This window comes from Perognathus longimembris, chromosome 6, assembly GCF_023159225.1.
Source record: "Perognathus longimembris pacificus isolate PPM17 chromosome 6, ASM2315922v1, whole genome shotgun sequence".
NCBI classification, from domain to species: domain Eukaryota; kingdom Metazoa; phylum Chordata; class Mammalia; order Rodentia; family Heteromyidae; genus Perognathus; species Perognathus longimembris.
In genome coordinates, this window is record NC_063166.1 from 44,210,855 (window position 1) to 44,238,288 (window position 27,434).

The window sequence follows — 27,434 nt, forward strand, 5'->3', positions numbered from 1 at the left end:
GTCCCCGCCTCCCAAACTCCGGGCCTGCCGCGTTGCGCGGTCCTTCTTCCTTTCCCTCGCTTCCTCCCTTCCTCCTTCCTTCCGCCCGGCACGATGGAGCCGTGGTCCCGGGAAGCCGTAGCGCTGCTAGCGCTGCTGTGTGCCGGGTACGCGCTGCGCCCCGCGCACGCCCAGTACGAGCACTACAGCTTCCGCAGCTTCCCCCGGGACGAGCTGATGCCGCTCGAGTCGGCCTACCGGCACGCGCTGGACCAGTACGGCGGCGAGCACTGGGCTGAGAGCGTGGGCTACCTGGAGATCAGCCTGCGGCTGCACCGCCTGCTGCGCGACAGCGAGGCCTTCTGCCACCGCAACTGCAGCTCGGTGCCCCAGCCCGAGTCGGCCGCGGGCCTCGCCCGCTACCCGGAGCTGCGCCTCTTCGGGGGCCTGCTGCGCCGCGCGCACTGCCTCAAGCGCTGCAAGCAAGGCCTGCCCGCCTTCCGCCAGTCGCAGCCCAGCCGCGAAGTGCTGGCGGAATTCCAGCGCCGCGAGCCTTACAAGTTTCTGCAGTTCGCCTACTTCAAGGCAAGTCGGCCCCGCCCCGCCCTGGCGTCCGGGACTCTCTCGGGCCCCGCCCCAGACCGGAGCATGGCCCGGCCCCTCCCTGCCCACAAAGGCCACGCCCTCGTGAAGGGCACGCCCACTTAGGCCTGGACCTGAGGCTCCCTGGGTCTGCGCTGCCCTAGACCGCGCCCCCAGGCCAGGACATCTAAGCCATAGAGGCCCTGCCCCCATGGGGCCCCGCCCCTCCTGGGCACACCCCCTCCATACCCTGAGTCCATCCTGGGTCTTGCCCCGCCCCTTGGACTCATCCCTGGCTCCGCCCCCAGGGCGGGTCCTCTCCGCCTACTGGCGGTGTTCCACTGCCCTCTGGATCCAAGGCTCACTGGTCTCTGTATCCTGCCTCTTAAAATCTTCAAAGTAGAAATGAAAATCCCTCCTTGAAGCCTTGTTCTAAGGTAAAGAGTAGGTAGGTATACTGAGCCCAACAAAGCGCCTCTGATAATCGTTGCCTGTCCTTTGAGGTCTTTTTTTTTTTTTTACGGACCATTTAAATTGTCTTTCATCAACTGTGTTAGGGCTTTGGATAATAAAGTTAAGAGGATTGGAGGAATCTGGATAATAAAGCTCAGAGGATTGGAGGAGTCCAAAGTGCACTTTAAAGCCATCGGGAGGTAGGAACTCAGGACACATTCTGGAAGAGGGTGTGACCGTGACTCATCTGGGTCCTAGCACTTTTTTGTTTAGAATTTAACACTATTATAATAATTATTATTATTAGCCAGTCCTGGGCCTTGAACTCAGGGTCTGGGCGCTGCCTCTGAGCTCTTTTGCTTTACCACTTTGAGCCACAGTGCCACATCCAATTTTCTGGTAGTTAATTGGAGTGGTAGTTTATTGGAGATAAAGAGTCTCATGGACTTACCTGATCCAGCAGACTTTGAACCATGATCTTCAGATCTCAGCCTCCTAAGTAGCTAGAATTACAGGCTTGAGCCACCAGCACCCCCCTTAGAATTTAACATAGGAGGCTTGGAATGTGGCTTAGTGGTAGAGTGCTTGCCTAGCATGCATGAAGCCCTAGGTTTGATTACTCAGTACCACATAAACAGAAAAAGACCACAGAGTGGTAGAGTGCTAGCCTTGAACAAAAGAAGCTCAGGGACTGTGCCCAGAGGCCCTGAGTTCAAGCCCCAGGACTGGCGATGAAGAAGAGGAAGAAGAAGAATTTAACATAGTTTATTGTCTCCTTTGGATGTTGGCCCTAAAAATAGTCATAAATTGAAATTCTCAGTCCTTCAACTCCTCAGTCTACAAGCTGAATACCGAATTTTCTGCTAGTTTGGTGGGTATTCACAGGGTTTAGCCAAGAGAGATTCCACACAAAGCCCAGTTCGGCTTTTTCTGATTGAAAAATATTTCTTAGGGAATAATATATTACACTTTGATGGCAGCAAGAAATAGATTTATGACATATTCCAGACTCTGAACATAAAGGGGGATTTTTTTTTTTGCTATTTTTATTTTGTTTTCTTGGTTTTTTAAATTAATTTATTTATTTGCCAGTCCTGGAGCTTGAACTCAGGGCCTGAGCACTGTCCCTGGCTTCTTTTTGCTCAAGGCTAGCACTCTGCCATTTGAGCCACAGTGCCACTTCTGGCCTTTATATGTGGTGCTGTGGAATCGAACCAAGGGCTTCATGTATACAAGGCAAGCATTCTTGCCACTAGGCCATATTCCCAGCCCCTCTATTTTGTTTTGCACTATCCCTGGCTTTTTGCTCAAGGCTAGCACTTTACCTCTTGAGCTACAGCGCCACTTCTGGCTTTTTTCTATATATGTGGTGCTGGGGAATCGAACCCAGGGCTTCATGTATACGAGGCGAGCACTTTACCACTAGGCTATATTCCCAGCCCCTTGTTTTGAATCTTAAGACTACCTGAGCAATGAAATTATATACCTCCCTCCCTGGAAGTAGGGTTATTTCTATATATAAAAGCTATATATTATATGCCCCATTATTTTCTTTTTTTTTTTTTTTTTTTGGCCAGTCCTGGGGCTTGGACTCAGGGCCTGAGCACTGTCCCTGGCTTCTTCTTGCTCAAGGCTAGCACCCTGCCACTTGAGCCACAGCGCCCCTTCTGGCCATTTTGTGTATATGTGGTGCTGGGGAATCGAACCCAGGGCCTCATGTATACGAGGCAAGCACTCCTGCCACTAGGCCATATCCCCAGCCCCCATTATTTTCTTTATATGCAGTTGTAAAAAATTAGTAGTTGTGGACTGGTAATGTGGCCTAGTGGTAGAGTGCTTGCCTCGTATACATGAAGCCCTGGGTTCAATTCCTCAGCACCACATACATAGAAGAAGCCAGAAGTGGCGCTGTGGCTCAAGTGGTAGAGTGCTAGCCTTGAGCAAAAAGAAGCCAGGGACAGTGCTCAGGCCCTGAGTTCAAGCCCCAGGACTGGCAAAACAAAACAAAACAAAACAAACAAAAAAAATTAGTAGTTGTATATAAAGAAAGTACCAGGTTATGAATATTGGTCCTAGCAATAAAAAAGGAACAGCTTTAAAGTACAACTGGGAGATGAGACCTAATAAAATTCCAAAATGTTGCTGGGTGCGGGTGGTGCACACCTGTAATCCAAGCTATTCAGGGGGCTGAAAAATTTCAGGATTGTGGTTTGAATCCATCCTGGACAAGAAACTCCATGAGACTCTTATCTCTAATAAACTACTCAAAAACAGTTAAGAAATGTATCCAATGCCTAACGTATGAAACTGTAACCTCTCTGTACATCAGTTTGACAATAAAAATTAAAAAAAAAAAAACCTACTCAAAAACAAAACAAAACAAAATAGTCAGAGGTGGTACTGTGGCTCAAGAGGTAGAGCACTCTCCTTGAGGAACAAAGCTCAGGGACAGTGCCCAGGCCCAGAGTTCAAGCCCCAGGACTGGCAAAAAATAAAAATAAAAATAATTCTAAAATGAGGATAGGCTCATACAAGCCCATTTTATTTTATTTTATTTTATTTTATTTTTTGCCAGTCCTGGGGCTTGGACTCAGGGCCTGAGCACTGTCCCTGATTTCCTTTTTTCTCAAAGCTAGTACTCTACCTCTTGAGCCACCGTGCCACTTCCAGCTTTTTCTGTTTATGTGGTGCTGAGGAATTGAACCCCAGGCTTCATGCATGCAAGGCTAGCACTCTGCCGCTAAGCCATATTCCCAGCCCAAGCCCATTTTTTAAATTATTATTTTTAGATATTCAAATGGTTGTACCAATGGGTTATAATGTAATATTGCATTTATATGTCCCCCCCCTTTTTTTTTTGCTGGTACTGGAGCTTGAACTCAAGGCCTCACCCCTTTTTAAAAAGTTTTAAAAAATTATTGTTGTAAAGGTGATGTACAGAAGGGTTACAGTTTCATAAGTCAGGTAAAAAGTACATTTCTTTTTTTTTTTTTGCCAGTCCTGGGCCTTGGACTCAGGGCCTGAGCACTGTCCCTGGCTTCTTTTTGCTCAAGGCTAGCACTCTGCCACCTGAGCCACAGCGCCACTTCTGGCTGTTTTCTGTATATGTGGTGCTGGGGAATCAAACCCAGGGCCTCATGTATACGAGGCAAGCATTTCTTTTGGGACATCACCCACCTCACTTTTTCTTTTTCTTTTTTTTTTTTTTTCTTCTGTCAGTTATGGGGCATGAACTCAGGGCCTGGCCCTGTCCCTGAGCTTTTTTACTCAAGGCCAATGTTCTACCATTCTGAGCCACAGTGCCACTTTTGGTTTTCTAGTGGTTAATTGGAAATAAGAATCTTGGGGCTGGGAATATGGCCTAGTGGCAAGAGTGCTTGCCTCCTACACATGAAGCTCTGGGTTCGAGTCCCCAGCACCACATATATGGAAAACGGCCAGAAGGGGCGCTGTGGCTCAGTTGGCAGAGTGCTATCCTTGAGCTGGAAGAAGCCAGGGACAGTGCTCAGGCCGAGTCCAAGGCCCAGGACTGGTCAAACAAACAAACAAACAAACAAGAATCTTATGGATTTTCCTGCCTGAGCTGACTTTCAACTGTGACTCTCAGATCCCAACTTCCTGAGTAGCTAGGATTACAGACATGAGCCATCAGCACCTGACCACCTCACATTTTTGTTCAGCTTTTTCACTCAAGGCTGGTATGCTATCACTTGAGCCGCAGCCCTACTTCCAGGTTTTTGGTGGGTAGGGATGAGTCAGACTTTCCTACTAATGCTGGCTTTGAATTGCTATCCTCAGATTTTAGTTAGCTAGAATTATAGGTGTGAGCCACCTGCGCCTGGCTGTTCAGTGTCACCCCTCTTACCTCCACTCATGTCAATTTTCCCAATTGAGTACATATTTGATTTGTCTCCCATTCAAGCTCATTTTTTTTTTTGCAAGTCCAGGTGCTTGCTTTCTGTTTATGTGGTACTGAGGAATCGAACCCAGGATTTCATGCATGCTAGACAAGCACTCTACCACTAAACCATATTCCCAGCCTCAAGCTCAGTTGTTTTTTTTTTTTTTTTTAAAGCTAGAACAACTATCTTAATTTTTGTTTGGAAAATAGAGCCTAAACCAAAATTAAGCCACATAGTCATAAAGGGCATTTAATTTTAAGGCCTATATATAGCCTAGTAGAAGCTCTGCTTCTCTTAATGTACAGGTGAAGCTAAGGAAGTGATATAAGAAGGATAATATTGAACTCTACATGACCTTAAGGCATGGTTGTATGTGTATGTGTGTTATGGTGTGTGCTGGTTCTGGGGTTTGAACTCAAGGCTTGGGCACTGTCCCTGAGCTTCTTTTGCTCTAGACTAGCACTCTCTATCACTTTGAGCCACAGTGCCATTTCCAGTTTTTGGTGGTTAATTGGAGATAAGAGCCTCACAGACTTTCCTGCCTGTGCTGCCTTTGAACCTTGATTCAAAGATCTCAGTCTCCTCAGTAGGTAGAATTGCAGGTGTGAACTATTACTGGCACCCGGCTGATTGGGAATTTTGACTGCCAGAGTGAGGTAAGAAAGCTCCAAAGTGTGTGATCTTAGAACAAAAAGACCAAGCCAGACACCAGTAGCTTACACTTGTAGTCCTATCTATTCAGGAGACTGAGATATGAGGAAAGGGGTTCAAAGTCAGCCCAGGCAGAAAAGTACCCAAGGGACTCTGATCTCCAACCAACAAGTCAACTGGAAGTAGAGCTGTGGCTCAAAGTGGTAGAGTGCTAGTCCTGAGCAGAAGAGTTCAGGGACAGCTCGTAGGTCTTGAGTTCAAGCCCTATGACCTACAGAAAAAAAAAAGGAAAAAGAAAAGGCCATGCTATTGGGATCGCCAAGGGTCTTGTCACCAGCCTGTTTTAGGTCCCCATCACTAGCTGTGACCTCTTTCTCTTAAGCCACATAAAACGTGGGTGAAGAGTGTTAATGTGTGCTGTCCCTGAGCTGGATAGAACTGGTTGGCTTCCCACTCTTTCTTACCCTTTACCCCTTCCTCTTGCTTGGATAAGCTAAGGCTAATTTAGGGCAGCTTATCCAGCATGTCAGATGGCATCTTCTAGAACCTGTGATTGTGTGGGTATATCTATTACCTTCTCCAAAAGTCACCCAGGGTCTTTCATATGGGTGGTTGCAGCTAACTCTGTGTTGCCATATCTCAGCTGGCAGAGTCCAAACTGAAACAAATAAAATTACCATTTCTTCCCTAGGAAAATTTGCAAAAATCAAATTCTAAGTTAGGGACCTTAAAAAGTCTACTGTGTGCTCTTTCTAAATGCTCTTCTGAGAACAAAACTAATTAGAAAGCTTCCTCCTGGGACTGGGAATGTGGCTTAGTGGTGAAGTGCTTGCCTGGCATGCCTGAAGCTCAGGGTTTGGTTCCTCAGTACCACATAGAAACAGAAAAAGCTGGAAGTGGCACACTGTGGCTCAAGTGGTAGAGTGCTAGCCTTGAGCAAAAGAAGCTCAGGGACAGTGCCTAGGTCCTGAGTTCATGCTCCAGGACTGACACACACAAAAAAAAGAGCACCTTCTCCTTTCCCTGGCCCTCATGTAACTGGTGGAATGGAGAGCATGCTGCAGGTTCTTTCAGTGTCAGGACTGCTAGCTGCAGGCCATTCATGGCCATTCCTGGGGGCCAGCCTCTGTATCTGGGAGTCTGCCCTTATCTCCCACCACTACTCCCAACAGGTAGCCACCATTGTCTCAGGGATGGCTTGGCTCCAATTCAGGGACATTTTGGTACAGATGTGTGCTACCCTGTGATTCTCAGACATTTGGAGTGTCCCATATATGCCTTTATTTTCTCCAAATCTTACTCCCTAATTCCTGCTGCAGAATGTCCCTGGGGATTGGTCAAGGGACTCTTTCCATGCATGTCCAGTAATGGCCCTTCCGCCTGCTAGGTGGTGCAGGGTGGAGGCGTGTCTCAGGGGGAGGCTTCTGCATCTCTGCCCCTGTAAGCTCACCCACAACACACCTATCCTCAGACTGACCAAGGCTAGTCCTAAGTTCCCAGGGCTCTGGACCTGGCTGTGCCTGTAGATCCTGGAGTTGGGGAGCTTATTTGTCAGTCAGAGGGTTTCCCTGTTTCTTCTTCTTTCTCCTGCCAGTTAGCTTTTCTCTGCCTTTCTATAGCCAAGTTCCTCCTTTCCTCAAACCTGCTAGGCCCTGTCACGAACACAGGCGTTTGTCAGTCATATGGGTAATTTCTGTTGTTTTTTTCTTTTTAAAATTATTAATGGTAGGAAAACTTGGCAGAGTTTTATAGAGTAAGCAAGCAAACAAACAAGCAAGTAAACAGACAAGACAATTAGAAAGGCAAAGACACACCCTAATAGAGTGTGGGTTCTCTCAAAGGAAGAGCCACTTTTTTTTTTTTTTTTGCCAGTCCTGGGCCTTGGACTCAGGGCCTGAGCACTGTCCCTGGCTTCTTTTTACTCAAAGCTAGCACTCTACCACTTGAGCCACAGCGCCACTTCTGGCCATTTTCTATACTATGTGGTACTGGGGAATCGAACCCAGGGCTTCATGTATACGAGACAAGCACTCTTGCCACTAGGCCATATTCCCAGCCCAAGAGCCACTTTTTTGTGTGAGCCATCAGTGTTTGGAGTGTTGTTTGTTTTTAGTGCTGGTCTTGGGCTTCTTTTAGCTACCACTTGTGCCAGTGCTCCACTTCTGGCTGTTTTGGGTGGTTTATAATGTCACCAGATACAGGTGAGGGTTTGTGAAATTTCTGTCTAAAAGTAGGGACTCTTCACTTAGGGTCCTCGACTTTGATCACAGAATAAGAATTTCTGGCTGGGCATTGGGGGCTCTGGCCTATAATCCCAGTTACTCAGGAGGCTGAGATCTGAGAATCATGCTTTGAAGCCAACCCTGGTAGGAAAGTTAGTAAGACTCTTATCTCCAATTAATCACAGAAAATGCCAGAAGTGGCGCCGTGGCTCAAGTGGTAGAGTGCTGTCCTTGAACAAAAGGAGACAAGGAACAGTGTCCAGGCCGAGTTCAGAAAAAAACAAAAGAATTCCTGGACAAATCACAATGGTAAGAAAACTTGGCTGAGCTTTATTGAGTGAGTAAGCAAGCAGGCAAGCAAACAGGCAAAAAGCAGACAGGCAAGCAGAAAGGAGGAGGCGCACTAACAGAGTGGGTGTGCTCAGAGGGTGACAGCTGTTTGGTATTAGGGGTATTTGTATGATGAAGACACCGAGTCTGACTTTGTGATAGGTGTTTATCTTTGCTCTAATCACTCCTGGTACAATGCCTTCTGAATTTTTGGATGTTTCTTCCAGGTAGGAATGTATCCTGTCATAAAACACATTTAACCTTGAGATAACGAAAGCTACCTGTTGTCTCTCTTAGGAGCAAAGATAGTGCTTCTGTTTTTAACTACCTTGTTTCTGAGATACCTTTACCAGGCCTCATTTTTCCTACTTTATCTTGCCTCATTTTCCCCTAAAATGACTTTGGTCCCTTAATCTTAAGGGAAATAGATGGATGACTATCTCCCATATTAGCTTTAAGCTTGAGTTTTTGTTTTTTTTGTTTTTTAATTCTGGCAACTGTTTACACTGCCTGATTTTCCCTTATATATTCTGCCTCAATAAGAGTCTCACAGACTTTCCTGCCTGGGCTGCCTTTGAACTGCAATCCTCAGATCTCAGCCTCTTGAGTAGCTAGGATATAGAGGAACTAGAGTCATTAGCACCTGGCTTACTTGTTTATTTTGACTGCACTTACTTCCCCCAAGGAAGAAAAACTTAGAATTGGCTGGCCACTATTTCAAAAAGCAGAAGAGAATGGGATCAAACAGGAATTAACTTTATAAGATGCTAGGTAGTCATGTCCTAATGTCGTTGAGTCATCGATACTTAGCATATCCTTCATTGTCCCAAGATTGCCAGGCACCAGGAATGAAGACGTGAGTAAGGCATAGTTGGGCCCTCCAAGGATCCAAGTCTGATGGGAGATGTAGACACAGGGAGGTGTAAGAACTGGGGAGCCAGGCGCCAGTGGCTCACGCCTGTCATCCTAGCTAAAGAGCCTGAGATCTGAGGATTGTGGTTCAAAGCCAGCCTGGGCAAGAAAGTTGGTGAGATTCTTATCTTCAGTTAACTACAAGAAAACCCAAAGTGGCACTGTGGCTCATGTGGAAATGCCAACCTTGAGCTAAAGAGCTCAAAAACAACACCGAGGCCCTGAGTTCAAACTCCATGACAAGCCCCCCTCCCCCACATGCAAAAAAAGTTGGAGAGACAGAACACAGGGGTTACAGGAGGCTGAGATTTGAGGATTGTGATTCAAAACCAGCTTTGGCAGAATAGTGCAAAGAGACTCTATCTTAAATTAACCAGGAAAAAAAAGCTGGACTAGATAGGTGACTCAAGTGATAGAGCACCAGCTTTGAACAACAGAATTGAACATAGTTTGTTTTAGAGATGTTTTAGAAAAGGTATTTGTCAGAGTTCTGACAGAAAAGTCACACAGTCACTCAGAGTGGGAGAGCACTTGGCTAAGGTAGTTGTTTACAAAGGTGTGGGAGTGTGGACACCCTAGGAACAGTAGTCCCCTAGGGCAAACATGGAGCAATTTCTGGCACCTGGGAGAAGGAGCTATCTGGAGAGGTCAGACTATCTTAAGATCTAAGGTGCTGGCAGGGAGCCTAGTGGTGAACTGCCCCAACCAGCTGCCTCCCTTATCGTCTCCCCTGTTTCCTCATTGGGAGGCCAGAGGACAAGAAAGTAGGTTGTAAAGGCCCACACAAGGCAGCCTCTGGGCGACCAAAATGTCCCCAGGGAAGATAGCCGAGAGGGAACGGCTTGGGGAGGACATCTAGTTAACTTTAGGGGACATACCTTCAGGGGACAAATGCTCCTCCAGAATGGCTGGACCCGGTCTTGACTGGCCCTACAAATAACTGAACATTAGCCAGAACATTGTTTGGGGACATAAAATTAATGAAGGGCTGTTTGGGCAGAGATACTGAAAAGACATTTGATTTAATAAAATGCATTGATGCAGCATCCATCAAGTAGCTGTTATCACTCTTGTTTCAACCTAGGCAAATAATCTTCCGAAAGCCATCGCAGCTGCGCACACCTTTCTCCTGAAGCATCCTGATGATGAGATGATGAAGAGGAATATGGCATATTACAAAACCTTGCCTGGTGCTGAGGATTACATTAAGGACCTGGAAACCAAATCATATGAGGTATATACACAGCAGTTAGTGAAATATGCTTATTGTTGGTGTTTCAGTGAATAGCTACGGGCATAGGAGAGTGCTAGTGTCTTTGTTTTTGGTGACATTGTAATAAGGTGATAAATCAGAGAAGCCACATTTTAAAGGATCAAATCTTTTTTTTAATTTGTTTATTAATTGAACATAAATTTTTTTACAAGGTGTTGTGCAAAAAGGGTACAGTTACATAGTAGGGCAGTGTGTACATTTCTTGTGATATCTTACGTCCTGTTTTTCTATCCCTTGTCTAGGTCAGGTAGACATATATACAATATACAATGTATCAAGAACATATATAGTATTCACAGACTTGGTCTCTACTGTCTCTCCATCTCCCTTTGTTAACAGTCATATATCAGGGAGATCATGCCCCTTTGTTTTCTGTGTTCTGGGCTTGTCTCACTCAACATTATTTGTTCGAGTTCTGACCATTTCCCTGCGAATAACAATATTTCACCATTCCTAATCGCTATGTAGTATTCCATTGTGTATAAGTACCATATTTTTTTGGATCCATTCATCTGTAGAGGGGCATCTGGGTTGTTTCCATATTTTGGCCATTGTGAATTGTGCCGCGATAAACATGGAAGTACAAATGTCTTTTTTTTAAAATTTTTTTTAATTATTAATTGAACATAAATTTTTTTACAAGGTGTTGTGCAAAGAGGGTGCAGTTACATAGTAGGGCAGTGTGTACATTTCTTGTGATATCTTACAACCTGTTTTTCCATCCCTTGTCTAGGTCAGTAGACCCATATGCAATATACAATGTATCAAGCACATATACAGTGTTCACAGACTTGGTCTCTACTGTCTCTCTGTCTCCCTTTGTTAACAGTCATATATCAGGGAGATCATGCCCCTTTGTTTTCTGTGTTCTAGGCTTGTCTCACTCAACATTATTTGTTCGAGTTCTGACCATTTCCCTGCGAATAACAATATTTCACCATTCCTAATCGCTATGTAGTATTCCATTGTGTATAAGTACCATATTTTTTGGATCCATTCGTCTGTGGAGGGGCATCTGGGTTGTTTCCAAATTTTGGCTATTGTGAATTGTGCTGCGATAAACATGGAAGTACAAATGTCCTTTTGATATCTTGGGGTTTGCTGTTTAGGATAGATGCCTAGGAGTGGTATGGCTGGGTCATAGGGTAGGTCTATATTGAGCTTTTTGAGAAACCTCCATACTGTTCTCCAAAGTGTTTGTACTAATTTTCACTCCCACCAACAATGAAGACGGGTTCATCTTTCCCCACAGCCCCTGCAGCATTTGTTGTTTCCTGAGTTCAGAGTATAGGCCATTCTAACTGGGGTGAGGTGGTATCTCAGGGTTGTTTTTATTTGCATTTCGTTAAAGGATCAAATCTTGGAGTCTTTATCAGTCGGAAGGCAGCCAATTGTTACGAAGTCCTCCTGCAGCCCACAAATGCACTTAACAAAGAAAACAGGCCAGAGAGGAAAGAAAGAACAAAAACAATACCAACAAACCAGTTCAGCTCCAATGGAGAACTGAAGTGGAACACCATTGTGACTGGTGAAGGGCCAGGAGATAGGACGGGAAGAGAACTGAAGTGGAACACCATTGTGACTGGAGAAGGGCCAGGAGATAGGACGCGAACGTGGAGATGTTTGCATGGCATGGCATCCTGGCAGCTGTGCTGATCGAGGCTTAAATAGGGGCAGGGCAGGGGGCAGGGTAACAGAAAATTTATACGATGACCATAGCAATTGAAATGACTGGCTTTTGAGCATTCGACATGAACTTTTAGTCAGGTGAGGCAGCCTGATTTTGTAACCTTAGCTAGTCAAGAAGCTGAGGGATCCAAAGGCTAGCTGAGCCAAAGTTTAATGAGACCATATCTTTTTGTTGTTTTATTTTGCTGTTGTTCTTTATTGCCAGTCCTGGGGCATGTTATAAATACAGTCTTCAAGAATCACTGGAGTCTCTGTTGTGGGGTCCACAGATCAACAGGCAATGAGACACTCAGATTAGAAAAATTAAAAAGGATTTTATTGAGCGAGAAAGTATTGGTGCACCAGGACTGCAGGTCGGGATCTCAAGATGTAGTTCTGGGCCATCTCAGAAGGCTGCTTAGAAACCCCCCCCCCCAAAAAAAAAAAAAAAACTACAGGAATTTTCCCTTTAGCTTAACTATAGTGGCTCCTTGCTTACCTTCAGAGAAGTGTCAGTCACAACAAATAGGTCAGGATGTCTTGACCTTCACTGGAAATCATCTGTCAGGTGGCAAAACAGGTTGAAACGCTCCAGGAGGGGTGTTACAGGTGTGATCAATACAGAGGAAAATAAGTTCAAAGCAAGTTGGGTAAATACAACTACATAACTTCACAGTGGGGGCTAGCTTCAGAAAAGTTTTACATTGAACACTACAGAACAGTAAAAGAAAAGTTTTACATTGAACACTACAAAACAGTATTAGCAATACTTTGTTGTTGAAAGCTAGCATAGCAACAGATTAATTATCTTCATCACTTCCTCACAACCATAGACAGGAAAATAAAGAACTGCCTTAGGCAAGGCAAAATTTACTTTTGCAGAAGAGTCCACCAGCAACCAAAAATCTGGCAAGCAAGCACACAGAGCAGGCAGGCTGCTCCCCTATTTATCCTTAGTGCAGCAGGCCTGTCCTTCTCAGATTGGTTAAGCCCAGGTTCACAATCTGCTTGTGACTGGTTAATTTAAATAGGGTAAAATGTATAAAGTTAACAGTACACAAGTAATCCTCAAAATATTCCCACACCCTGGACTATTTCTTGAACAGTCGGAACTATGTTTTAATTCCGTGTTGAAAAGAAACAAGTGTAAGACAAAACCTTACATTTTGAAAACCCTTCCTTATCCTTATTCCTTAACAAGAGCCAGTCAGGCTGGGAATGTGGCTTAGTGGTGGAGTGCTTGCCTAGCATGCATGAAGCCCTGGGTTTGATTCCTCACAGAAAAAGCTGGAAGTGGCACTGTGGCTCAAGTGGTAGAGTTCTGGCCTTGAGCAAAAGAAGCTCAGAGACAGTGCCCAGGCCCAGGATGAGCAAAAAAAAAAAAAGCCAAGTCACGGGGACAAAGTAGGAACTTTAAAGCCACACACTTTGATAGAAAAGACAATTTTTTCACAGGCTTAGGCATTGTCCCTGAACTTTTTGTGCTCAAGGCTAGTGTTCTACCATTTGAGTCACAGCTCCACTTCCAGTTTTGTGTGTGTATGTGTGTGTGTGTAAATAAAAGTCTCTGGTGAAAGTAGTGCAATAACCTTGAGCTGAAGAGCTCAGGCACAGTGCCCAGGCCCAGAGTTCAAGCCCCAGAACCAACACCAACAAAACAGTCTCAGGGGTGGGTCACAGCCAGTTTGGGTTGTCATAACAAAATACCTTAGAATAAGTAATTTATAAACAGCAGAAATTTATTGCTCATAGTTTTGGATGCTGGGAGGCCCTAGGTGCTGCAGATTTAATGTCTGCCCAGGATGATCTGTTTCAAAAGTATCACTTTATTGCTGTGTCCTGTCCTTGTGAAAGTGGATGCAGAACTCTGCTTTTTGTTTGCCAGTCCTGGGGCTTGGGCACTGTCCCTGGCTTCTTTTGCTCAAGGCTAGCACTCTACCTCTTGAGCCACAGCACCACTTCCAGCCTTTTCTGTTTATGTGGTACTGAGGAATCAAACCCATGCATGCAAAGCAAGCACTTTACCATTAAGCCACATTCCCAGCCCTCTTGCTTCTTTTCTTCTTTCTCCTTTTTTTAATGCCATTCCTGGGGCTTAAACTCAGGGCTTAGGAACTGTCCCTGAATTTTTTTGCTCAAGGCTAGTACTCTACCACTTGAGCTAAAGTTCCATTTCCAACTTTTTGGTGGTTAATTGGAGGGAAGAGTCTTACAGATTTTCTTTTGGCTTTGAACTACAGTTCTCAGATCTCAACCTTTTCAGTAGTGAGGATTATAGGTGTGAGCCACCAGTGCCTGGCAAGACCACATTTTATTTTTTCTGTGCCAGTATTGGGGTTTGAACTGAGGGCCTGGGTGCTGTCCCTGAGCTTTTCTTCTCAAGGCTAGTGCTCTACCACTTGAGCCACAGTTCTATTTTCAGCATTTTTTTTTTTTTTTAGTTTAGAGATAGGAGTCCCCTTCCCAGCCTGGCTTCAAACCACAATACTCAGATCCCAGCCTCTTGAGTAGAGACTATATCTTAAAGCAAAGAGTGTAAGCCAGGAGTGTGGCACCTGTAGTGCCAGCTACATGGAAGGTAGAAGTAGAAAGATTGTACTTTGAAGCCAGGTTAGCCTTCCATTTTGCCGCTGCTTCTGCAAAAACCAGTTGCTTGGCATTTACTTATTTATTAACTTGTTTGTTTGTGTGGCTTGAACTCAGAGCCTGGGTGCTCTCCTTTAGCTTTTCCTCTCCAGGCTAATGCTCTACCACATTTGAACTATAGCTCCATTTCCAGCGCGCGCGCGCACGTGTGTGTGTGTGTGTGTGTGTGTGTGTGTGTGTGTGTGTGTGTGTGTGTGTAATTGGAGACAAGAGTCTTCCAGACTTTCCTGCTCTGGCTGGCTTTAAACTTCATTCCTCAAAACTCAGAATCCTGGCCAGGTGCTGGTGGCTCATGCCTGTAATCCTAGGTACTTAGGAAGCTGAGATCTGAGGATCACAGTTCAAAGCCAGCATGGGCAGGAGAGTCCATGAGACTCTTATCTCCAAATAACCACCAGAAAACCAGAATTGGCGCTGTGGCTCTAGTAGTACAACGCTAGCCTTGAGCTGAAGAGCTCAGGGACAGTGCCCAGGCCCAGAGTTCAGGCCCCTATGACAGACAAAAAACAAACTTAGGCTTCTGACCTGGTAAGATTACAGATGTGAGTCATTAGTACCCAGCCCAACCTTTTTTTTTTTTTTTTTTTAAGGTGGTTAATTGGAAATAGTCTCACAGACTTTCCTGCTCAGGCTAGCTTAGAACTGAGATCCTCAGAGCTCAACCACTTGAGTAGCTAGGATTACAGGTATAAAAAGCTCAGTTCCCAGTGCTGCCTTACATTTAAACTCCATATTTTAAATCAGTTGTATTTCACTATTAATTAAGCACTTCAATTACTTGTGACAAACATAAGCAGATTACTGACTGTCTCTAAGAACAGGATAAGGCGTATACCTATATATGTATTTTTTTCTTTTTTGTCTGTTATGGGGCTTGAACTCTGGGCTTGGGCGCTGTCCCTGAGCTCTTCAGCTCAAGGCTAGTGTTCTACCATTGAAGACACAGCGCCACTTCTGGTTTTCTGGTGTTTAATTGGAGATAAGAGTCTCACAGATTTTCCTGCCCATGTTGGCTTTGAACTACATCCTCAGATCTCAGCTTCCTCTTGAGTACCTAGGATTACAGGCTGAGCCACCACTGCCCAGCTCAAGATAAGGAATAGTTTCATTCCTTCTGACAAGTTCCCTCCTGTCCCTTGACAGTTGTGCCTTTGTCCCTGCCCTCACTCCTGGCAGCTTCTGATCTGATCTCTGACACCTTTCCCTTGATTTGAATTTGATTTTGTTATCAGCATCAGCTACTTTTTAAATTAAATTGAATAAGTATAGAAAAACCTAAATATAAAGCAGTTGCTACTTGGCTTTATCCTTAATCCTCCTTCTGGACTGGGGAGAGTAGTTTGGAGATAGTCTTTATTCCTTTTTATTTTTTGCTATTACTGGGGTTTGCACTCAGGGCCTTGTACTTGCAAGGCAAGCCCCACTTGAGCCACACTTCCAGCCTTTTAGTTATTTGGCTGATTGTTTGGGGGATAGGATTTTGCTTTCTGACCAAATCTAGACCATAGTCTGCTTATTTTAGGCTTTCCCTCATAGCTGGGATGAAAAGTGAATCTTCATGTCTCACTTCTTCTACTGAGGTAGTCTCTTGGACTTTTCAGGCTATGCTAGGCTAGGAGTGTGATCCTCCTGATCTCAGCCTCCTATGTAGCTCGAATGACAGGTGTGATCCACCAGCACTTGGCTTCCTGATTCCTTTTGAGGGGATGTGTCTGCCTTCTTTCCTGCCCAGGATAAACTCTGAAGGCTCTCTTTGCTTTTCAGACCCTGTTCATCCGAGCAGTGCGAGCTTACAATGGTGAGAACTGGAGAACGTCCATCACAGACATGGAGCTAGCGCTTCCCGACTTCTTCAAAGCCTTTTATGAATGTCTTGCAGCCTGTGAGGGTTCCAGGGAGATCAAGGAATTTAAGGATTTCTACCTTTCCATAGCAGGTTGGTTGGTGGGTTGGGTCCTGGAGTCGATGTCACGGTCACCATTATGGGTGGCTTCCTCGATGTCTGCTTTCTGTCTAGATGCCTACCCAGTGCTGTGAGTGGCCTCTGAGGGATTTGTAACTCTGGTAGTGGACACCAATCTAGATGAGCCTATGACTTGGCAGGGCTTTCTGGTGAAGCACCTCACAAGACATGCTAGCCCAGGCCTACAGAGAAGTCCCAGTGTCAGTCCTGCTTTATTATACTTCCCTGAGGCTTTTAGAAAAATAAAAATGGAAGTTGGACACTGGTGGCTCATATGTGATCTGAGGATCAAGCCTGGGCAGGAAAACCAGCCTGGGCAGGAAAGACTTTTCTGGAACTTCAGATACTCCCAATCTCAGCCTTCCATGTACTTTATTTATTTTTTAAATTTTATTTCTTTTGCCAGTCTTGGGCCTTGGACTCAGGACCTGAGCACTGTCCCTGGCTTCTTTTTGCTCAAGGCTGGCACTCTACCACTTAAACCACAGCTCCACTTCTGGCTTTTTCTGTATATGTGGGTGCTGAGGAATTAAACCCTGGGCTTCATGTATGCTAGGCAAGCACTTTACCACTAGGCCACATTCCTAGCCCCTTCTATGTACTTTAGTATGACAGACACTTGCCACTACCTCCAGCCTCCCTCCATTGAGTTGGAATCTGTGGGTTCTCCTGCTCAGGCTGGCCTGGGAACAGCTAGCATCCAATCTCAGCTTCCATGTGGTTTAGGATGACAGGTGTGAACCACTGTATCAAGCTACTGGTTGAGAAGGAGTCCTGCAGATTTTTCTGTCCATGCTTCCATCAGACCATCATCCTCCCATTCTCAGCCTTCCAAGTAGCTAGGATTTTAAATGTGATCCTCTGGTTCCTGGATGTGTTAAAAAGAATTTTAACAATAATTATTTGAACTTAACTAATACCTATGTCTACATTATCTCTGAAATGCCAATAATAGCTGTACATGCCTTTAAATTACCAGTTGTTTGAGTCCAGATCAAAATAAAGTTTGCACATTGCAACTGATTAGCTTTTTAAACTTTTATATAGTAGAATATACATAATGTGACATTTGCCATTCAGATGTTTTTTCTTTTTTTCCATTCCTGGGACTTGAACTCAGGTCTTGGGCACTGTCCCTGAGCTCTCTTTGTGGTCAAGGCTAGTGTTCTACCACTTTGAACCACAGTGCCACTTTTGGTTTTCTAGTGGTTAATTGGAGATAAGAGTCACAGACTTTCCTGTCCAGGCTGGCTTAGAACCATGATCCTCAGATCTCACTCTCCTGAATAGCTAAGGTTACAGGCATGAACCATGGGTGCCCAGCTTCAAGCCTTTTATGCATGTGTGCACTAGGGTTGCTCTCAGGGCTTCAAACTTTTACTTGACTCTTAGCTCAAGACTGGTGCTCTACCCCTTCAGCCATGCTTCAACTTGCAATATTTTGCTTGTTAAGTGGAGGTAAGAGTCTTTTGGGTGTTCGAACCTCAGATCTCAACCTCCTGAAGGGCAGGAGGTGAGCTACCAGCACTCAGCTCATTAAGCTGTCTTTACATGCACAGTCTAGTGATACTGAGGGCACAAGTGCCTGTACCACTACCATTTGAAGCGAGAGTCTTTTCATCTTTCTGTACTAAAACTCTACTTGTAAAACAATAATGCCTTTCTTTCCTGGTAGCTACCCTTGTATTTTCTGTCGCTATGGATCTCACTACTCCAGAATGATATATAACATTAAGTGGAATCACAGAGTATTTGTCTATTTGTGATCGATTTATTAAACTTAGTATAATGTATTCAAAGTGTATTCATATTTGTGACAATTTTTTTTTTTGTCCGTTGTGGGGCTTGAATTCAAGTCTGGGCACTGTCCCTGGGCTCTTTGACCCAAGGATAGCTCTTTACTACTTTGAACCACAGCACCACTTCTAGTTTTATGGTAGTTAGTTGGAGATCAGAGTCTATGGATTTTCCTGCCCAGCTGGCTTTGAACCATGCTCCTTAAATCTTAGCCTCCTAAGTAGCTAGATTTATAGGCATGAGCCACTCGTATCCAGCAGAGATTCTCAATCTTGATTTTTGCCAATTATACTTCCATTTCCCTGAGTCCTCTATACTTTTTTTCTTTTTTCATTCTTTTCCTTCCTTTTTTTTTGTGATGATACTGGAAATTGAACCTTAGGGCTTGTGCTTGCTAGGCAGATGCTCTATCACTTGAGCCATGCCAATACCTCTGTTCCTCTGTACTTTTTTTTTTTGCCAGTACTAGGGCTTGAACTGAGCACCTTCAGTTTTGGGTTTTTCCACACGTGGCTGGTGCTCTATCATTTGTTTCATGCTTCCAGTCTTACATTTTGTTGGTTAATTGGAAATAGAATTTTGAAGACATTTTTTGCCCATTCTAGCTTTAACCCTGATCTGAGTAGTTAGGATTATAAGTGTAAGCCTCCAGTGACAGGCTGAAAGTTGCAAATATTCTTTTCTTTTACTTGATAATTTATAGGAGAGACAGAAGTACCATATATAGTCAGGTAAAGAGTACATTTCTTTTGGACAGTGTCATCCTTTCCCTTGCTCTCTCCCAGTTTTCCCCTCCCATTCCCACCCACAAGTTGTATAGTTCATTTTCAACATAGTGTCTAGTGAGCACCACTGCTACATTTGTTCACCCTTTGTCTTTCCATTTTAGTCCTCCTAAAGACTTATGAATGAACAAACAAGACAAAAAGAAAATCCTATTGTATCCATTTTTTGGAGTTAATTTCAATAAATATTATTTTATATGATCAGATGCACATAGGCATTGTACCTTTGCGTTCCTGTTAAGAGTTTCCTCCTTTGGTCTCTCTGTGTGTGAATGTCTAGAGACCTGTATAACTCATCATGCCTCAGTGACAGAAGTACTGGATTAAGAAAGCAATGGGATCCAGGTGCTGGTGGTTCATGCCTGTAACGCTAGCTACTCAGGAGGCTGTGATCTGAAACTCATGGTTCAAAGCCAGCTTGGGCAAGAAAGTACATGAGACCCTTATCTCCAATTAATTGTAAAAAAAAAATACAGGAGTAGAGCTGTGTCTCAAGTGGTAGAGCATTACCCTTGAGCAAAAAAAGCTTAGGGACATGGCCCAGGCTCTGAGTTCAAGCCCTAGGACTGGCACACACATGCATGCACACACACACACACACACACACACACACACACACTCACAGAGAAAGCAGCGGGGCTGAGGATGTATCTCAGTGGTATAGCACTTGACTAGCATGTATGAAACCCTGGGTCTATCTCCAGCTCTACCAGAAAAAAAAGTTGAGACAGAAAGCAATGAATGCACAGCTTTGAAATTTTGTATATGTTTACAGATCATTATATTGAAGTTCTGCAATGCAAAATACAATGTGAAGAGAACCTCACCCCAGTTATAGGTGGCTATCCAGTGGAGAAATTTGTGGCGACTATGTATCATTATTTGCAGTTTGCTTATTACAAATGTAAGTAATCTGTGGAATTGTGTATAAAGTTTTGAATCCAATGGTGACTCAGCTTCTGCATTGATAAAGTTGTATGGTGGCCAAGAGAGTCCATGAAGGTCATGTTGGTTGACAACCCTGGGGCTCTACTGTATATGAAAAGGCAGCAAGGCTCGGGATTCAGGCATAGACACTGGGGCTACAATGCTGGATTTGAACTTAAGCTCTGTCACTTTCTAGCTTCTATGCACTTCAGTTTACTTGTCTGCACAATAGAAATAATAGTGTTTACTTCAGATTGTCACGAGGATTGAGTTCATAGGTATGAAATGTTTGGGCTATTCACACACAGCCACAGCATAGCATGCTGGGTGAGGCTGCATTGTCATTGTCCCACTTCCCAGCATTGGCTATACTTTGTGTGTGTGTGGCGGGGGGGGGGGGGGGCGGTTGGTTGGTACTGAGGTTTGAACTCAGAGCCTAGGCATTGTCTCTTAGCTTTTTCACTCAAGGCTAGTACCTTACTACTTGAGCTATAGATCTACTAGATTTTTAATTTTTTTGGTCATGGGTGTTGAACTCAGGGTCTGGGCTCTGTCCTTGAGTTCTTTTGCTCAAAGCTAGCACTCTACCACTTTGAGCCACAGTTCCATTTCCAGTTTTCTGGTGGTTACTTGGAGATAAGAGTCTCATGGGGCCGGGGCTGGGGGTGCGGGCTGGGAATATGGCAAGAGTGCTTGCCTCATATACATGAAGCCCTGGGTTCAATTCCTTAGCACCACATATATAGAAAAGGCCAGAAGTGGCACTGTGGCTCAAGTGGCTGAGTGCTAGCCTTGAGCAAAAACAAGCCAGGGACAGTGCTCAGGCCCTGAGTTCAAGGCCCAGGACTGCCCCCCCCCACCAAAAAAAAAAAAAAGGGTCACGGACTTTCCTGCCCAGGCTGTCCTTGAACCATGATTCTCAGGTCTCAGTCTCCTGAGTAACTAGGATAGGCATGAGCCCACTAGTGCCTGGCATTGGCTTTACTTTGTAAACTGTGAGAGCCCTGTTCCATTTGAATGAGAATGTTGCCAGTGGACAGAGTGGAGTAAATGGAGAAGAGGAGGTAGCTCAGAGCCTTGCTTACCTCCCATCATGCACTGTGCCCAGTGCTGCTTGAGCAACATGTTCCTTGCCTGTCTTGCTGTAAGCAGGAGGGTTATCATGGACAAATATATCAGGAACTGCCCTGTCCTCATAAGAAGGGCCAGGGTCTAATGCTGTCATGGCTCTGGCTAGAGGAGATGCCTCTGAGAGAGGCCCTGCAAGTAGGGAGAGGTTACTTGAGCTTCTAGAACCTTCTTCAAACTGGACGTATTTTGTTCCTCATTTAGTTCCTTCTTCCTGCAACAACAGCCACTTACTCTTTGGTTTTCCCCTGGACACAGAAAGCACTGCTTCCTGAAGGTTCAAATAGAAAAAAAAAGTATAATGTGTGCTTGTATGTTATAGAATAGTCTCTGAGGCTTGGTTTTGCTGAACAAGTAGCAGAAGTATAGAAGTGTTATAGACAATGCCAGATACGTGGCTCATGCCTGTAATCCTAGCTACTCAGGAAACTAAGATCTGAGGATTAAGGTTCAAAGCTAGGCAGTCCATGAGATTCTTATCTCCAATTAGTCACCACCAAAATGTTGGAAGTGGAACTGTGGCTTATTGATAGCATGTCAACCCTGAGTGGAAAAGTTCAGGGACAGTGATCAGGACCTGGATTCAAGCCTTAGTACTTAGACACACACACACACAGACACACACACACACAGACACACACACACACACACACACACACACACACACACACACATGCTGCCAACAAGTGGGAGTGTTGCAGACATATCTGGGCCCCACAGCTCCCTTTCTCTGAAATACTCACCTGCTCTGAGATTGGCCTGTAGATTAGAAACTGGCAGAGGCTTGTAACACAGGTGGAACAAAATCTCCAGCTTTCCCTGCTATTCTTTGGGGAGCTCTTGCTTTCCAGGGCTATCAGTAAACACAGTAAGTAATTCACTTCTGGAAACTGGCCTCCTCTAAGCCTTCCCTGTGGTGTTTTTTTGTTTTTGTGTTGTTGTTTTTTTTGTTGGTTATGGGGCTTGAACTCGGGGCCTGGGCCTTGTCCTTGAGCCTCTTTGTGCTCAAGGCTAGCACTCCACCACTTGACCCACAGCGCCACTTCCATTTTTTGAGTGGGTAATTGGAGATAAGAGTTTCATGGGGGGGCTGGGAATATGGCCTAGTGGCAAGAGTGCTTGCCTCGTATACATGAGGCCCTGGGTTCGATTCCTCAGCACCACATATACAGAAAATGGCCAGAAGTGGCGCTGTGGCTCAAGTGGCAGAGTGCTAGCCTTGAGCAAAAATAGCCAGGGACAGTGCTCAGGCCCTGAGTTCACGGCCTAGGACTGGACAAAAAAAAAAAAAAAAAAGAGTTTCATGGGGACTTTTCTGCCCAGGCTGGCTTCAAAACGAGATTGTCCTATCTCAGCCTCCTGATTGGTAGGAAAACAGGTGTGAACCACTCTGTCTTCCCTGTTTTGAACTCCTTTTTTTGTTTTTGTTTTTGTTTTTGTTTTGGTTGGTTGTGGGACTTGAACTCAGGTCCAGGGCACTGTCTCTGAGCTTTTTTTTAATTTTTTTTTTATTAATTGGACATAAATTTTTTTACAAGGTGTTGTGCAAAGAGGGTGCAGTTACATAGTAGGGCAGTGTGTACATTTCTTATGATATCTTATGTCTCTGAGCTTTTACACTCAAGGCTAGCACTCTACCACTTTGAGTCAAGCACCACTTCTGGTTTTCTGATGGTTAATTGGAGACTCATGGACTTTCCTGCCTGGGCTGGCTTTGAACTGCAATTCTCAGATCTCAGCCTCCTAAGTAGCTAGGATTACAGATGTAAGCCACCGGCACTCCCTTCCTTTTCTTAATTTTGTGGTATATATAATGAATTCTTGACTACATTCTCCACCCTCCCTTCATTCATCTACCTCTCTCCCCTTAGCCTCACCCCTCCTCTTGGGTGTACCCATTTCTTAGTGTTGATTTTGTTGGGCTTTGACCTGGTCTTTCTAAAAGATGATACTACTTGAGCTCTCCATAGAGCCTATATTATATTTTGGTTAATTCATTTGTAACCACTTGTTGTTGTTGTTTTTTGCGCCAGTCCTGGGGCTTGGACTCAGGGCCTGAGCACTGTCCCTGGCTTCTTTTTGCTCAAGGTTAGCACTCTGCCAATTGAGCCACAGCGCCACTTCTGGCCGTTTTCTGTATATGTGGTGCCGGGGAATTGAACCCAGGGCCATATCCCCAACCCTGTAACCACTTGTGTATGGCCTGTCCCAACATGTTTACTTCTAGATTTATAGGTACATTTTATGTACCACAAAAGAAGGAAACCATGGAACCTTCGTTTCTCTGGGTCTGGCTGACTTCAATTATATATATATATATATATATGTGTGTGTGTGTGTATATATATATATATATATTTTTTTTTTTGGCCAGTCCTGGGCCTTGAACTCAGGGCCTGAGCACTGTCCCTGGCTTTTTTTTGCTCAAGGCTAGCACTCTGCCACTTGGGCCACAGCGCCACTTCTGGCCGCTTTCTGTATATGTGGTGCTGGGGAATTGAACCCAGGGCCTCATATATACCAGGCAAACTCTCTTGCCACTAGGCCATATCCCCAGCCAATTAATATTTTTTTTACAAGTCTTTCTATTTCCTTACTAATGGTGCAGTATCATTCTTTCCAATAGATGAGCAAAATTCCACTGTTTATATACTCCGAATTTTCTTGATCCATTCATCCATTGATGGACATTTGGGCTGATTCCCTATCTTGCAATTCTTGTTAGATTTCTGTCATACTAAATTTCTTGTTACTGTATTTACATTTGAAACCTTTCCCAGGGTTTTAGGTTGTTATGGTAGGAAATAGCCACTGGGTGGCAAAATGTACCCATTCCCAAGGCTAATTACTTCTGCCAACCAGAGTTTTGGCAGAAGCATTCCTCTTTTGTAAATTGTAAATGGGAGAGGAACATGCCAGAATAAATACCCAAATGTTCTGTGATGTGGGTGGGGTAATCCTAAGTAGGGGGATGGGATGGGAGGGGGAGCCCCAGTACCCAGGAGAGGACAGGACTAGGTGACCTCAAAGCTACTGTCCTTTCTGAGGGTCTCTCACAACACCAGAGCCTGAGAGGCACCTGGACATGCCTGCCAAGCATCTGCCTAGCAAGTATCTTCTATGCCTCCCTCCGTCTCTCTCTTTTTGGTACTGGGCCTTGAACTCAGGTTCTCATACTTTTTCTATCAAGACTGACACTATACCCCTTGAACCATGCCTCCACTTCTGACTTTTTGCTGGTTATTTGGAGATCAGAATCTCTTAGATTTAAAAAAAAAAAAAAAAGAATCTCTTGGATTTGTCTGCCTGCACTATCTTTGAGACCCCAGTTCTTAGATCTTAGCCTCTTGCGTAGCTAGGTAGGATTACAGGTGTAGGCCATTGGTGCCTTGCTCTTCTTCCATGTTTCCAACTGGCCATGGAGGCTTAGTCTGACTTGGCCACCCTGATTCTGGTGGCTGGTGGGGGGAGATGCTGGTTCCTGATCTTTTTCTCTAGGAAGCAGAGCTTGTAGGAAGGGTGGCTGGAGGGACCAGTTGGAGAACAAGACTCATTTCCCCATCCTCGTCTCTCCTGGATCTAGTGAATGACCTCAAGAACGCTGCCCCGTGTGCTGTCAGCTACCTGCTCTTTGACCAGAACGACAAGGTTATGCAGCAGAACCTGGTGTACTACCAGTACCACAGGGACAAATGGGGCCTCTCTGATGAGCATTTCCAGCCCAGACCGGTGAGAGCCAGTGCCCCGGGCCTCCTAGCTCCTCTCTCCCCTGCACTCCTCATCCTTCCTTTAAGGAAACCCTTAACAGAAAGGGCTAGTTCAGAAATGAAGGCTTAAACTCAGGACCTAAGCACTGTCCCTTAGCTTTTGTACTCAAGGCTATGGCGCTATCACTTGAGCCACACGTCCATATCCAGATATTTGGTGGTTAATTGGGGATAAGAGTCTCACAGAATTTCCTGCCCTGTCTGGCTTCAAACTGTGATCTTTAAATCTCAGCCTCCTGACCAGTATCCAGTTTCATGTACTATTTTTTAATTGAGATGTAATTTATATGCTATAAAATTCCCTTTCTTAACATTTACAGATCAGTAGCTTAGAACATTCACAGAGTTTCATAGCCCCTCCCACCAACTAATTTCAAACATTTTCATTATCTCAGAAAGAAATTCCCAATTTCGTGCCCACCCCCTGACCCCCACCAACTCTAACATTAAAGGCTGGCCATATAAGCAGTTCTGTGTTTATGTCTGAACAGGAAGCCGTTCAGTTCTTTAACGTGACTGCACTCCAGAAAGAGCTGTATGACTTCGCTAAGGAAAATATAATGGATGATGATGAGGTAAGCTTCCGTGCTTAGCACACGTCTGCTGAGAGGAACCGTTACTCACATCTTTGCTAACGTCACTTGAAGGCTGAGTTGTCCCTGAAATAAGAAACAGAAGGGGACCTTGAGAAAGTCACTTGCTGTGGGTGTTTTAATGAAAGCCAGACCTCTGCTACAGGAAATCACAGCTTTCTAGGAAGCCCAGCTGAAATAATAATAATAATAATAATAATTACATTTCCTGCTGGCGAAGTGTATGGGGAAGGATGTTCTAGAAATCCACGAGTCACCCAGAAACCCTGGGGCTTTGGATTTAGGGTTTGAATTAGGGCCTTGCACTCTGGCTTGGCTTTTTCACTCATGACTGGTGCTCTACCATTTAAGTCACACCTCTGCTGGGCATGGGTAGCTCACATCTGTAATCCTAGCTACTCAGGAGGCTGAGATCTGAGGATCATGGTTCAAAACCAGCCTGGGCAAGGAAGTCCATGAGACTCTTATCTCCAATTAATCACTGGAAAACTGGAAGTGGGGTTGTGGCTCAAAGTGGTAGAGCACTAGTCTTGAGCAAAAAAAGCTCAGGAACAGCACCTGCTCCCTGAGTTCAAGTCCCACAATGATTAAAAGAATAAAAAAAGTCACACCCTCACTTTGGGTTGGGTCTCCTTAAAGCTGAACCTGTTAGAGTCACAGGGACACTGTGGGAGCCAGTCCCTGAAGGAAGAAATGCTGGTGAGATACTTAAAAAGCTAGTTGCCATGGTTTGGGAAGTGTGATCTGATGGTCAAGCAGAGAATTGCCAGTGAATGGAGAGAGAGAGGGTGGGATGTAGGAATGCCCACATGAGGGGCACCAGGTGGGGAGGCTGGACTGTCTACTTCATATAGGCCACTTGTGGGGTGTCGAACACCTAACACTGAGTTCAGCCTGGCACCAGTGGTTTATACCTATAGTTCTAGCTACTCAGGAGGCTGAGATCTGAGGGTCACAGTTCAGAGCCAGCCCAGAAAGGAAAGTCTATGAGACTCTTATCTCCAATAAATCACCAGAAAACTGTAAGTAGAGCTGTGGCTAAAGTGGTAGAGTAGTAGATTTGAGGGGAAACAACAACAACAACAAAAGCAAATAGCGAAGGAGACCAAGCCCAGGTTCTGAGTTCCAGCTCTAACTGGCATAAAACAAAACAAAAGCACTGAGCTCACATGGAGATGCTGAGGGGGATCAGGTCAGTAGAGCTAACATGTGTCAGCCCAGCAGACATGGAAGCAGCCTACCCAACAGCAGTGTTGCCCTGTCTCTTGCAGGGAGAGGTTGTGGAATACGTGGATGATCTCTTGGACCTAGAGGAGACCGCCTGATCCCCAGGAGCCCAGGACTTCTCCGCAATGTTCAGGAATGTTCTCTGTTCTCCTTTCCCAGCAGCCCACAGTGCTGATACCTCAGAGACTTTTCTACAGTGTAAGGGAAGCCCTCATTGCTTCCCCTGTGTGCAACCAGGGGTGAGCCTGCCCTCCCTGTGTTCATGTCTGTCTCCCCTTCTTCACATTCATCTTTCCATCTTCATACCTGTCTCATGTTCGTACCTGTCTACCTCTGTTCACACCTGTCTCTCATGTCCCTACATGCCTTTCTCACCATTTTGGTAGGAAAATGGTATTCCATGGTTTGTTTCCCTTCCCCTCTCCCCCACCCTCCACCCTGAGAAAAATCAGTATTATTTTTTAAATAAGAAAAAATACTTTTAAAAGATGGCAATTATGAAATCCTCCTTGGATCTCTTTGCTTTTCTAGATTTTAATCTTCTTTTGCTCATCCATGAAAGATGGCAAAAGACAAAGGGTAAAAGTTCTCCAAGCCATGTGATGGTCTTTGCTGAGTCAACCTATAGG

General features: G+C 44.9%; 1 protein-coding gene across 1 annotated transcript; it reads left to right on the forward strand.

Annotated features, from left to right (window-relative positions):
- The first annotated feature begins 62 nt into the window (after nt 1-62).
- LOC125353152 (cartilage associated protein) lies at nt 63-27,434 on the forward strand. Its single transcript, XM_048348628.1, has 7 exons — nt 63-564; nt 10,116-10,265; nt 16,383-16,554; nt 19,939-20,067; nt 24,802-24,947; nt 25,477-25,560; nt 26,850-27,434. The coding sequence occupies exons 1-7, from the start codon at nt 94-96 to the stop codon at nt 26,901-26,903; spliced, it is 1,206 nt and encodes a 401-aa protein (XP_048204585.1). The 5' UTR covers nt 63-93; the 3' UTR covers nt 26,904-27,434.